At 33.6% G+C, this 14,454-nt stretch overlaps 1 protein-coding gene across 1 annotated transcript in view; it reads right to left on the bottom strand.

Annotated features, from left to right (window-relative positions):
- Window positions 1-14,454, bottom strand: part of PACRG (parkin coregulated) — a 190,374-nt gene that overhangs the window by 140,695 nt on the left and 35,225 nt on the right. The window contains exon 2 of the mRNA XM_042822012.1: window positions 6,998-7,132. Within this exon, the coding sequence (XP_042677946.1) occupies window positions 6,998-7,132 (135 nt within the window). The remainder of the gene's footprint in view (window positions 1-6,997; window positions 7,133-14,454) is intronic.

The following is a 14,454-nucleotide window of genomic DNA, read 5'->3' as shown; positions in this document are numbered from 1 at the left end:
TCAAGGTTGAAAAAACTAATGGATCAGTAAGAAAAGTTTTAGTATCATAGGGAGAAAAATGGAAAAAAGAATGGATATTATTTAGCTATGGCAATAAGGACCCCATTTTAACAGATCAGTTAGAATACGTTTTAATCCATAGAAAAGAGATGGTATTTATTCTAGTGCTCTTTCGTATAATTTCAGGGCACAGAGGGGTATAATTTATAACTTATATGATATCGCTTAAGAGATTTAAAGGAATTTTCTTTTAAAGGAGAATCAGATCACGGATATTAGGACGTGTCAATTTTAGTATTATTTAGAGCTTTTTTTAAAAAAAGGAAACTAGAAGAATAGAACTGTGATTACAGTTTTTAACAATGTCTAAGAAAAAGTTGCATGCACATCAGCAAAGAAAACAGATAGTAACCAGTTGGGCACTAGTAAAACAGTCACGAAGAATTAGGAATGAGATTTGTCTAAACACACAATCACCTCATGATTGTAGTTGCTTCAGTAAGTCATAGTGAGAGACTACAAATAATTTCAGATTCAAGATGTGATGCAACACACCGTTGCTGCATTTTGGGTTCTAAAGGAATAATTCTTTCTTGTAACTATGTACACCTCAGACAACCAGGTTCTATACTACTTATTTTTTCTGATTATTTTCTAAACTATTTCTTCACTTTAAATCTATTGCATCTTCCCCTCCCCCCACCCCCCCAGAGGTGGCATTTATAGAATTTGTTTCTCCAAGACCATTTATTTATATCAACTTACATTTCTAATCTAAATTATTACATATTTCTGGATTAAGAAATTCCTGCTTTGAATTGCTCTCACTTAAATTCACACTGTAATTTTCTGTTATATCAACACAATTGTATTGGGATAGATGTAAACAAGATCACTGAAATTATTTAAAAAAAAAAAAAAAAAAAAAAAAGAGGAGTCCTCAGAGAATAAAAAAAAAAATAGAATAAAACACTGAACTACATCCTAAAACATTCATGAAGACATGAAATATAATAGAATACTAGCATCATTCTGTGCTGTAATTGTGGCTAATTGTAACATATGGCTGTCCTCCTTTTGTATACAATCTGCAAAAACCTTTATTCTGCGTGACAACATTTTTGATGGATTTAAATGTTTTCTTCAATACGACATTTGTTATTAACAAGGTATTAAAGAGTTTAGCAAAGAACAGAAGGCAATGTATAAATATACATTTGAAAATAAATTCAAAAGGAAAACATTTGTCATAGCCATATAGTTCTCTTATCTGAGAGATATCTGAAGTACCACTTCCATATTGAAAGAAAAATAGTTTTAAGATGCTTCATCTCTCTTCCATTCTTACTGATGTTTTTCTCTCCTTCATCAACAAATGGCTTTAACATTATGGACTCTTTTGTACTGAAAGTTCACAGGACTGTGAAGACATTATTAATTGAAAAAAGCATACCCAATTCTTCTGTGAGTTAGTGAGATGAATTTACTCACAGAGATTTCAGATTAGTATCAGTGCCAGTATCATGCATGGTTTAGGAACAGAGAGAAGAAGAAATGCAGAAAAACTGGACTTTTCCTTTCTGATGGGAATAAGCTACTAAATCATCTAACTCCTGGAATCATATCTCACTTCAATAAATGACAAAATATTAATGGGATCACTCTGTAAGGTAAATGAAAACACTAACTTTTATTAGATTTAAATTTTGGGAAGTCTTCCTAAGGCTACTTAAAGTCTATAAATGAAACAACATACATTATGTGTTTTTTCATATGCATTAATTGAAAATAAACACTACAGAAATAAAAAATACTGAGGAATATTGCTTAGGAACTGTGCACCTTATCTCTTTCAACTATAGTGGTTGCTGCAGTAAACTATATTACCTCTTGTTTAAAACTTACCCCTCAATCAAAAATGATTAAACTTCACAAAAAAACAAAACAAACACACAAACCCCATAGCAGCTATTTTAGGGGTTGCTAGAAGGGAGAAGATTTTTGTAGTCACTGGGTATAGGTGCCAGTTTAATCACAGCAACTCAGAATTTTCTAGGCTAACATACAACAGACAGATGAAACCAAATTAGGAATGTGAGGTGCTAACAAAAATTACAGTTCTGTGGCACGTTTAGATTGCTTGTGGTCCCTTTTCCCAGAAACAACCTTCAGTAGTCTGCACAAGAAAAAAATCAGATGTCACATGACATTAATGGCAGGAGAACAGCCTTTTGTCCCTGCATCTAGTTTCTATCACCAAGAAGTCATTTCGGTGTCAAAGCTTACAAAAGTCTCTGAAAAACAAATTATGTACGAAAGAGGATGAAGAAAAAATTATAATGATGAAATTCACCCCCTCAATGAAAATAGCTACAGCTATGCTGGAACAAAAACAAAAACAAAACAAAAACAAAAAACAGAAAGGCGACAAATAATATTCATTTTGACATTTTAGCTTCATGAAGAATTTTGTAGTTTTGAAATTGATTCTCTTTGAAATAACTAAAATTATTTTGAAGGATAGTGGCTTTTTTCTTCCACAGAGAAATATCTTTCATGATTAACTCTATTCCCAAAACAAGTGATTTTTCAAACATTCTGATGACTTTCTCAAAGATACAGAAAGACTGCATTTCAAACACATTCTGAAAAATTCAGAAATACTTCGTTGGATTATCAACTTCCTTAGTCTAAGGTTTAATTGCATTCTGACCTTCTTTAACTCATTATATTTTAAAATGGAAGTCCTTTTCAGGGACGGAGCAGTGAGCTTTTATAATTCATAGCTCAGTATGAAATTGTGCAAAAGAATATATTACTACATTTGTTTAAAGAAAATTGTGACATATATAAGTTAAAAGAGAACTTATGGATCCTAAGGAAGTAGTCAGAAGACTTATGAGATAAACATTCCAGCACATTCTTCATTTAAAAAAAATACTTTCCACTACCATCTAATTCTAAATTAACAGCGATTTATATTCTGAACTTTTATATTTGATCCAAATCAGAGACACATTTTCAAACCATGCAATTATTATCCACTCTTTGTTACTGGACAAAATCAAATGCTTCAAATTTGGAAAGAATCTTGAACATTAGTTGTGTTGTTCAACCTAAGAAGTTTGTATATAGCTCTCAAAAGTTATTGGTTTATCCAAAAGTATGAGTACTATGTATTTGCATCAATTGTAAGATACTACAGATGTATGTAATGACCACATTGGGATCATGAAATCAAAGAATTTAAATTAGATGTTCAAACATTTTACTGAGTTTGCGTGAATTTAGCAAAGAAATTCACTGACTGCCAGTAGACTTCCTGAGTGAGATGAATGTCTTCATTCATTTTCTATGAATTCTTTTATTTAAATTGTATTAAATATCAGAAAATATACTGGTGAATTACAAGATGGTGAATTTTCACCAACGTAATTCACAAAACATTCTTCATGTTCACCTTTTCAAAAAGATGAAAAGACAATTATTCTCCATTTCTGAAAATGAAGATTAAGAACACCAAAACAGTCATGTCTTCTTATGGAAATATACTCAATTACAGCTTTTAACAACAGACCATTTAAATTCAAAATTATCAGAATGTTTAAAATTCTTTTTCTTTCTTTCTCGAGGTGATATTCCTTAAAGACAGATTTAATTACCTGAACTTGTTATCATGATTTACTAAGATTATGTTGTAATCATATTTTATCCATTCATCTTTTTCCTTCAGTTGAGTCAAAACAGGCTTATTTGGACTTGTAATAATAATAAAAAAGCTGAATGTAGAAATTATGTAGTGTAATTTGGCAACTTATCAGCCAGGATGCCACTATGAATTTCTAAGCCTGAACACTTAGGTTGAAAAGTCACATGGAAACCAGATCTTGCTACAATAACCTTGTAACTTGAATCTAATTTGCTTTGGTTCTTATTTTAAGAAAAGGATCTTATGTAAACACTGTCACTGCAGGCAAAGTTTAATCTCGTCAAAATTTACAATTAATTTGCAGTAAAAATGCTTCTTTCTAACTTTTGTCCACTTTGGAAATAAGAATTATTATTTCAGAATCAGAGAATCAACACATGTAGGTATTCTCAAATAGTTTAGAACTTAAAATTTATATCTTGTTCTCCCGAAAAATGACTCTTCTACAGAGTTACAATATAGCAAATATTGAAGAGTTTTCAAAAATGTATGTAATGTCTGATAATTATGGCCATTTTATTTTGTTTCAGTAACTACCAAAAGCCAATCAAAAAAAACCAAACCACTGCATGTAATTAAGAAAGGAAAAAAAATCCTGTAGTATTTTCCTTTGTCAGAATAAATCATGTTTCTGAGACCCTCTTGCATTTTTTCTCATGCACCACTGGATATCCAAGCTAACAAGAGTCAAATGAACCATGATATAAATAGCATATAAATAAATACAGAAAAAAAAAATAACAAAAAAACAACAAAAAACCCACATCAGAATAAAACAATAATACCATGCTGTGATTTCAGGATTAAAATAACAGTTACCATTTCTTTCTTTTATCCTTTCCCTAGAACAATTTAACTCACAAATATAGTTTAGACAAGATATTTTAAAGCATTGTCCTAGACGTATTAGTAAAATGTTTTTTTTTCTTTATGAATTTAAGCAGTATAGAGTAAAATATATTTCTAAAATGATTTAATCGATTTTACAAATAAATACGATGAACGAGAGAAAATGAGCCATTAGATGTATGTTAGCTATTTTGATTATTTTCATATCCTTAAAGCAAGTAAAAAAATACAGACATTTACTCTATCTGCATCTTAAAATAGTAACTAATGATGAACAATATTCTCAGCCCCTAGCAGAAGCATGCAGGACTTCAGAAGCTATGCAACCTAAAGTTTGAGCTAGAAAACTCCTATTTGCCTTCTACATCTTCTTAAGATGCACAATAATCAATGATGGTTGTGTGCCAAATTAAACAACAGCCTCAAGTAATTCTACTTTCTCAGTATTGTTTTCTCGAGTGCCTGCCACAAAACTCAGTCTAGATTGATCCATGAATAAATCAAGTGGATTGGAATAAGGGAAATAAGTTTGGGTCCTGCCATGTTGATAATAAAAGAATGGAACAGTGCACTACTACACTGTCTTCTTGGATGTATACTGAAGGAGTGATAATGCGTTTTGACAAAGAGGATGAATAGCAATACCAAAGGTAACTGTTTCATGACATAAGAGTCCTAGGTCTCACTAGCTACATGACAGTGTATTACTATGGTAGGTGTGTATTAGGAAGAAACTGGAGTGATGACAAATTGCAATAAGAAAAAAATCCTGCTGGGTTATCCACCAGAGATTCTATATTGTGATTGTCTTAAGGTAGTAAGCATATCTTCAAACAATTCAAACTGTCAGATACAGGGAACAAACAGTTATTTTAGATGTTCAGCTTTAGTTTGAAGGCTCCTAGAAAGCTAGTTAGCAAGAAGTCAATTAAGTAGTCAGTAGCATCATCAAGTGGAATGTTAATCCTTATAATGGAAGTATGTACACCAACTAGCAACCAACTAGGTTAAACGTATCTCTCCATCCAATTTTGAGAAATTAGAAATTATAATGTCTCATGAAAAAAAAAAAACACAACTGAATTCTACAGATTATTGCATATGTTTGCAAATAATCATTGACTCTTATTGGGTGACGAAAGATTGAAATGCAAACTTAAACTGTAAACCTGTGAATTTTAATCCAGAAAAGTCATGATTACAGTTGTCTAAAAAATCGTTGCAATGGAATCTCATTCTGACTAGGGATTAGTTGCAAGAACTATTAACGGATCCTTGTGCTAATTTAGCATTGTTACTGCTAACAGTACTTTCTCACAGTACAAATGCCTATTCTATACTTAAATACACAAAAAAGCTTTCTTAAATCATAGTTGCTAACAAATTATACAGTGACACTACAGCATAGGTCAAATCCTGTTGACATCATTAGCAGCAGAATCAATTATGAGATTGCAAAATTTCTCCCATTTTGTTGAATTAACAAAGCTATACAGGTAAATTCTATATCATTTTCTCTACATTAAAAACTTTAAATATTCTATAAATCTGTTTTATTATTTTCATGTGTACCATGTTGTTTTCCGTAACTAACATTGCTTTCAGTGAAATCTTATTCTAGTACAATAAACAACACAAAAAAGAATAATTCATGATAACAAAAATAATTAAATAGTAGGAGCAGGTTAAAGATCAGCATTCATTTTTAAAATTAAATTTAAAAGTCTGCAGTGGTTACTTAGAAGATTGGCAAGTTTTACAAATAACATCACCAAGCCTTTTAGAGAGAAACACAGCCGCATTAGAATGGAGTCATTAGGCAATACATTTATTTTGAAGCCAATTAACCTTTTGTCAGAGAAATGTCGTAGCTGTAATGGCTTCAGCAGTGGAGGTCAGCCTCTAACAGGGGCACGTATGACAGCGATTACGCTGTCTGACATATGCTGTAGACTGAGAGTACAGCTGTGGAATGAGAATCTGCCTTCGTTTGTATTCTGCTCTGCATTTTCAGGGAGCAGGCAATCTTGACCTATCCATTTAGGTAATTAAAGCTTCTATTTGGAAGTGTCCTGCAGGAAGGTGAAATTTGGGGTAGATAAATGGCTGCTGCTCAGCGAAACCAACCACTTCCATCATTTGATGGACTGCCTGAAATAGGCTGCATTGCCAGGTCCTCATAAAAAGAGAGATGAATTGGGAAGGAGGCAATTCTCTAAGGCAAAGCAACTCTGTCATCTTGCTTTTTGCAGCCTATAATTTAATTGTTAGCCAAGGTAGACAGCTGAATCAAGAGCCTTTTTTTAACAACTTCCCCACCACTTTCCATTTTCTAAGAAACTACTTTGGTTTGTTACTTCCAAGACAACCTTTTTTTTGACAATTAGAGATGTCACTTCAACAAGCTCAGGTGGCTATCAAAGGCATGTTATGACTTACCTTCCATGCTATTCTGTTCCCCTTCGTATCATGCTCAACAGCAATGGGGAGGTCTCCTCGTTCATAAAACCTGCGAAATGCTGTGGGCTTTGTTGGTCTCTCTTTAAATGCTCCTGCAAGTGGGGGCCCCCGTACCTTAAAACAGAAAGAAACAAATTCTACTATAATTCCATGATAATGGCATGAAATATATTCAGGAAAAGCTTATATGACTGAACACAGAAAGAAATAAAAAACCTCACTGATCTCCCAAACTAGCTTGCAATTGTCTCTGCAAGTTTCACTATCTGTTCCTTTTTGTTTGTTTACCAATACTTCATTCTACCCCATAAAAACTTTGTATTTCTTTGTGGCCACCTCAGTTCTTGCAGCATTTTTAAGACAAAACCATCAAAAATACATTTACATAATAAAGTGCAAGTTTTCGTAAAATCAAGCATTTGTCCTTGAGAAATCTTCTTTGAATTGTTTCTTTATAGAAGTCATTTGGCTTGGTTTCTATCTAATACAGCTGTCTTTTCTTACCATTGTCTTTCTTCGACCTACTTCACTAGATCCTTTCCTCAGTTCTTCTGCATATGGCTTTTGTATGATTTCCAGCCCCTCAGTATTGGCCTTTCAGTATCTAAAGGGGAGCTACATAAAATAGAGACAGACTCTTTATCAGGGTCTGTGGTGATAGCACAAGTGAAAATGGTTTCAAGGTCAGAGGGGAGATTTAGGTTAGATATAAGGAAAAAGTCTTTTACAGTGAGGATGGTGAGGCACTGGATCAAGTTACCTAGTGTTGTGGTTGATGCCTTGTCCCTGGGGATTTCAGGGACTTGATCTGTGGATGTCCCTGTTCATTGCAGAGGAGCTGGACTAGGTGGCCTTCAGAGGTCATTTTCAACTCTAAGGATTCTAGGATTCTATGATCAATAGTTGAAGCTTAGAAGAAGTGGAAGAGTCTACTCCTAAATCACTCCGCTCTGCCTTTGTTGCTTTAGAAGAATATCTGATTCAGCTCCACTTGGTTCCTTAGCTATGTCTAGTCAGTGTGTCATGTAGCCTGAGTACCTGAATGATAGGCCAATTCTAAAATGTTCACAAAGGAACTTTTTTCTCAGCCAAACTTAGTAGTAACAGTAACTGAAAACCAGCACAAAGATAACAGAATTTCAAATACGTAGAAGAAATCTACTGTTTAAACTAATTAACAAAGCTAATCTCAAATGCTAGAAGAAACTAAGAGAGTTAAAGTAATCTCAAATGCCCTTGACAATTACTCCCTGAGAAATTCTTGTCCGTATATATTTTTTTTAAATATATTTTATAGCAATGTCTGAGATAAAGACTGCATACAATTCTCTCCATATCTCTTTCTTCAAAAATGCCACTGTGACTTGGTGCCTTTTATAATATAAAAAGCGTCATTTTCAAAAAAAGGCAAGAGCTTCAAGGATCGTAACTCATATCCAGCATATTGTATTGTTCTAATTGTCTCATAATATGTTTCTCCATCTTCAATGACCTTGATGTTAGTTTCTAGCAGTACAGTCAGTGTTTCAGTGAATAGAACACAAGCATGTAACATTCTTTGCTTCACTTGCGTTATTCTGTAATTTAACCGTGGCAACCAAGATCAAAACTTGACCTTGCAATTTTTTTCTTTCAACATATTTTACCATTTTTTACTACTCAGAAGACTGACACAGTGTGATCGACCAGTGATATGCATATACTGTACTTTAGTGCAAACTGTTTAAACTAGGGCTTCTAAACTGTGACAGACTGCTGCATAGTGCTATCACCGATAGACCATGCCTAGTGAAAATAGATTTTACATGCATACTGTAATACGGCTTAGTAAACACACCTGCAACAGTAGAGCATAACACTCTGAGAAAAGCACTTCAAACTGATGTGAATAAATCTACTCTTGTTGTTCTGTAGAGGCACAATTTGTACTGTGCCATCAGGATAGGTGCTTTCACTTTTCTTTAGATTTTTTTAATGCTCCTTCCATGTATTTTTCAATATTGGTGTGATCTTCACACGTTCTTTAAGACATGTGTTTCCATAAAGTATTAGGAGTCCCTGTTCTAATTAAAATTTAACTTATATTATTGATAAAGAACACATTGTCTTGCTTACATGAGCTACAATCTTAATTATTTTTGGCAGACTATCATCATTATAGGTAGAAAAAGCAAGCCCAAACTACATCTTCTCTGAAGACAAAAATTATTCTTCCTAATTAATTTTAGTAGTTTTAGTATGAACTTTTATCTACTGCACTTCTGCAAATTTTCTGGTTCAATTTCTTCATATTCTTCATTTGGAAACAAAGAAACTAGAGGAATAAAAAGATCTTGGTCATCAAATATTACATATTATATATTTATATATATTTATACATAATATAAATATATCCTTTATTATTCCTCTAATATTTCTGACCTATAAAATGCGTTTAAAAAATGGTCAAGACGTTTTTACTGCTGAAATGCTATTATATGTTATCCTTATTTCAATAGTTAGAAATCACATTTTAAGTAGTATGCCTACTCTGATCTGCCAACTGAAAAAAGCCAAACCAAACAAACAAAAATATATGGTATGTTTAAAAGAGTTTTAGAGAAGAACAATGACTGAAGTTACAGAATGACTTTTACATAAATATAATGTCAGGAAAATGATTACTAAGGAGAAATAAAAGCAAATCACTGCTTCACAGAGAGAATGAATAGGGACTGATTTTCCATTGTTTCCCTCACTAAAAGTACAGAACATGAAAACAAGCCATTAAGTGAAAAATTTGGAACAAAGAAAACAGATTATGTATTCATGCAGCAACTCTTGGATTTATGGAACTCCTTGCACAAATTCAGTGGTGAGACTTCTTGAAGTTTCTGTGCGTTCAAGATGTAACTGGAAAAGCTGATAAAAAAGAAATATATTCAAGCTTACCAAATCCACAGCATCAGTGATGAGAAACACAGTTGGTAGTACCTTTTCACACAACACAAATAGTTTTTCTGGTAGACCTCCTAGCATTATACTTAGTCTCTCACAGTCACAATAGGCTGGCAACTCATAGTTACCCTTTGATTAACAACAGCAACCATCTTTCACTGTAGATGAGCACTATGTTAATAACATAATTTATTATCATTACTTTTAAGTGCATTACCCTGTATTTTATACTAATATATTTAATTCTGATTCTGCCACACCAGTTCTGAAAGGTTTCTACTTCCATCTTTGTGACACTCTAACCTTAATCTATTTTAATAACTACTCCAAGCATAGAATCAGCAGTAGATTTCATTATATAATCCTATTTTTTTTTTTTAGATTGCTTATAAAAATATTTAATTAGGTTTGCTTGAGGAAAAATAAAGGCATATAATTTACTTTTTTATAATTCCCAATTTATCTGCATTTATTTCATATATTTATTTTTATTTATAGAATCTGGAGATGAGACTTCCTTTTCTTCTCTATTTGTAGATAATCACAGTACAGACATTTTGATCATGAATTTGGATCAGTAGCTCTAAGAAGTAATAAAAGAGAAACAATTAAAATCTGGATCACAGTAAACACAGGGAGAAACGGTTGCATAACCTTCAGATCAGTCAATTTCTTCAGGACAAAAAGCCAACTCTATGTCTCTTTTGCTTTTCATAGAAAAGACACATTTATCGCAATAGATTATTGTTGAAAAACATTTTCCAACATGTATCTGACAATTCCTAACACCTCTTTTCCTCATGCAGACTTAACATTTTGTTATGTGTATCTCAATTAGGACCTTCCAAGCTGCAACAATTTCCCTATAAACTTAAGGAAAAATACAGAAATCAAAAGGATACATTTCTATTGATCCTGGTGACAGATAAAAATAAACTTCTTACCATGCTGCTTGCATGTATCATGCTTTTCAAAATCTTACAGAAATGTTAAGCTTTTAACTTTCAGAAGATGACTTTTACTGGCTTATGAGCAGCTGGTCAAAAAAATGGATTTCCTATGGATTGGGTGTTGAGTATAATCTGAATTTATTTATAAAGAATCTGAATGATAGGACTAAATGCTCACTTATCGAGTTTGCAGATGCCATAAGACTGGGAGAAGAACTTATGTTTGAAGAGACATAAGACTGTACACCAGAAGAAATAGTAACCACAAAGAGAGAGACCCTCATTGACAAGGAATAAGAGTTGCAGAAATATATCTTGCATGAGATACATAATCTCAAACAGCAGTGCAAGCTGATTGGGTAGGAGATCAGTTAGGGCGTAACTTTGCTGAGAAACACCTGGGAATTCACACTGAGTTAGTTGTACTTCCAGAGCAATGAAGGCAATCTAAACCCTATACTGCATTTGTAGCAGTACCATCAGCAGATCAAGCACTTCCACTATCCTTAAGAATTGCTTACACAGCTAGAATGCTGGCTACAGTTTTGGTCCTCTCAGTGAACGACAAAAGCGCGTGTATCTTCCAACTGACCATGAACATGATTAGAGGTCTACAGGTTGTGACAGAAGGTTCAAAAAACTGAGTGTGTTCAGCCTAGCTAGATAAGGCTTAAGGTATGTCTAATCACAGCCTTCCAATTCCTAAAAGGCAGTTAGAGAAATGACGGTATTCTCTTACACAGAAAAAGAGGCAACAGGTGCAAGTAGCTTTAAAGGTAATTCTGAGGAAAAAAATCATTGGAGTAGATTGCCCAGATGTGGTGGAATACCTCTGAAAATCTAAAGAATTAGCTTGACAAGGAGTCTTAGCATTTAACAGAAAGTTGGACAAGATGCTCTTCAGAGGACCCTTCCAAATGTGGGTTCTATGCAATTTTATGTTTCTAAGTAAAATATACAAAAACATATTGTATACTTTTCATAATTAGCTTAACCTTCCATTAGTGAGTTAAAAAGCCCTAAAACATTCTGGAAGTATTCAGTTTATTGGAAAAAGCAGTAACAAATAGTACCTTCATCAACCTAATAAAAATATTTCATTGCAACGTAGTTAGAAAGACTAAGACTAGAGTTCCAGTTAATTAAAGGCATGATGGCAAAGTATATGAAGCAATAAACAGCTGCTGAGGTTCGTTAAATGCCAAAGAGAAGTTAAACAATTTGATAATTGCAAAACTAATTTATTGTAGTGCTATTGAACTATACAACAAGATAAAAACTACAAGCCATTAAACAAAAAAAGTGAAAAATATCATTTTTTTCATTGACTCTTGGGCATTTTAAGCCATTTTGGTTGCATTCTTAGACATCAGTGATGGCACACTAAGAAACTGAGATGTCTTGCTGTAAATCAAGCACTTCACTGGATGCTATCTCAATCCACTGCTTCCATTAAAAACCACAAGATTTTGCTTGAGTATTCAGAGGGCCATCTCAGAAACAAAGACGTTTTTACATTTTTCTAAATTTTCTTCTGTTAGGTTGATTTGTTTAGTATTAGTGGTTTACTGGGAAGTTACGTGAAAAATTTGGATAGCACAAGGGAAGGAGGGAGCAGCATCAAGTATGACAGAAAGAAATGGTTGACTGCTTCTTCAAGGAATGGTGCTGAATTTATACTGAGCATCAAAAATTAATTGGACTCAGTTTCTCATCTGTCTACGCAGATGTAAGTTGTAGTACTCCAAGCAGTAGTTGATAATTGTTAAAGAGCTGTGTGAAAAATAAAAAGATGTACTTCCCAAAAGTAGAATAGATTGAGATCTTGCTGATTTTATATAAACATTCATATAATTTAAAAAAAAAAAAAAAAGAACAAAATTATCATAACCAAATTTTATAGTTAAAACACCTTTGATTAATCCAGTTTAATGCATTTAGATGACAATGGGAAGAATGAAAAAAAAAAATCCAGCTCTTAGTCAGTTGACTACGGGAGCCTTATGGGAAGGCTGGAATTGAATCTGATCTTCTTGTAGTTTTTATTCACACAAAATTAATTTATAATACTTATTTTTTGAAGCTACAGGGATCAGAATTCATGTGACCACTCAACAAATCACAGAATCCACAGAATCACTGGCGTTGGAAAGATCATCTGGAGATCATCTAATCCAATTCCCCTGATAAAGCAGGCTCCCCTAACCTGTACTGATAAAGGCAGTTATTCCTCCCCACATACAGGACTCAACACTTGTCTTTACTGAACCTCAAAAAGTCCTTCTCTCAGCTCTCCAGCCTGTCCAGGTCTTGCTGAATAGCAGCACAACCTTCTGGTATGTTAGTCACTCTTCTCAGTTTTGTATCATCAGAAGACTTGCTGAGGATGCATTCTATCCCTTCAGCCAGTTCACTGATGACGTTGAGCAAGACCACACCCAGCTCAAAACCCTGTGGAACACTGCTAGGTACAGGCGCCCAACTGTGCCACTGATTACAGTCCTCTGAGCTCTGCCAGTCAGTGAGTTCTCATTCTACCCCACTGCTCGCTCATCTATACCACACTTCCTAAGTTTACCTACGAGGATGTTACTGAAAAGAGTCAAATCTTAATATAAACTTCAAGTAAAACGTGTGATACATTAAGTCAAATAAATTGCACCATGTAATGAAAAAATTCTCAGGTTGGGAAGAATAAAGATCAAATAATATACCTAGCATGATACAGTGCTTTGTTGGCATGCAAAGCTTTACTAGAATCCCCAGTGGGAGGGTCCTCATCCGTATAGCATGATAAAGCTTTTTAACTTGTCCAACAAGACAGCTGCACAACACTGCTTAATAACAACTCACATTCAGGGAGAAAAAACTAGGTTGAAAAGTCATGAGCTGCAGAGTTTTCTTTTTCAGAGACAGCAAGCACAACATGTACCTTCAATAGTTTGATACTTGTACCACACACAGAAACCTGTCATATTAACCAGCATACAGTTACCTACCAACACAGCAGAAAAAATGTGTTATTGCAGTTGTTTTTGTGTGTGACATATCTACACTTCTCTCTAATAAATATAATACTAATTATTATTACTGACATTAGTAATTTTGAAGACTTGGAAACAAAAAACTTGGCCAAAGTTAAAAATTACAATCTGCACAGGGCAACCCCAGCAGAGCATACTTGGGCTGACAATAAGCCTGTTCAGCTATGTCTTCATTTATTGATCCTAGTTTGATTAGATACTATAGGCAGATAATACATGCTATAATCCTGTTTTGATTTTGCTATACACCCATATCCAAAATCAGATAAGAAACTTCAATTGATAGTAGAGACATACAAAGACATCCCAGTAGATATGGTGAGTTCCATATAAATTCCTTTTATTTAATATCAATATCACAAGCACTCAATATCAAAAGACCACAGTCTATCAGTGTGTATCAGACAAAAGCTTTACATACACAAAAAGAAACTCGGGAGAGATTTCTTCACATGTGCCACTCTTGATGTGCTTTAAATGGTGCCACATCTAATGCTAGAAATCT

The sequence above is a fragment of the Centrocercus urophasianus genome, unplaced genomic scaffold, assembly GCF_019232065.1.
Source record: "Centrocercus urophasianus isolate 14NV4802_14NV808 unplaced genomic scaffold, USGS_Curo_1.0 seq_10, whole genome shotgun sequence".
NCBI lineage: Eukaryota > Metazoa > Chordata > Aves > Galliformes > Phasianidae > Centrocercus > Centrocercus urophasianus.
This window is presented reverse-complemented; position numbering and strand designations above follow the sequence as displayed.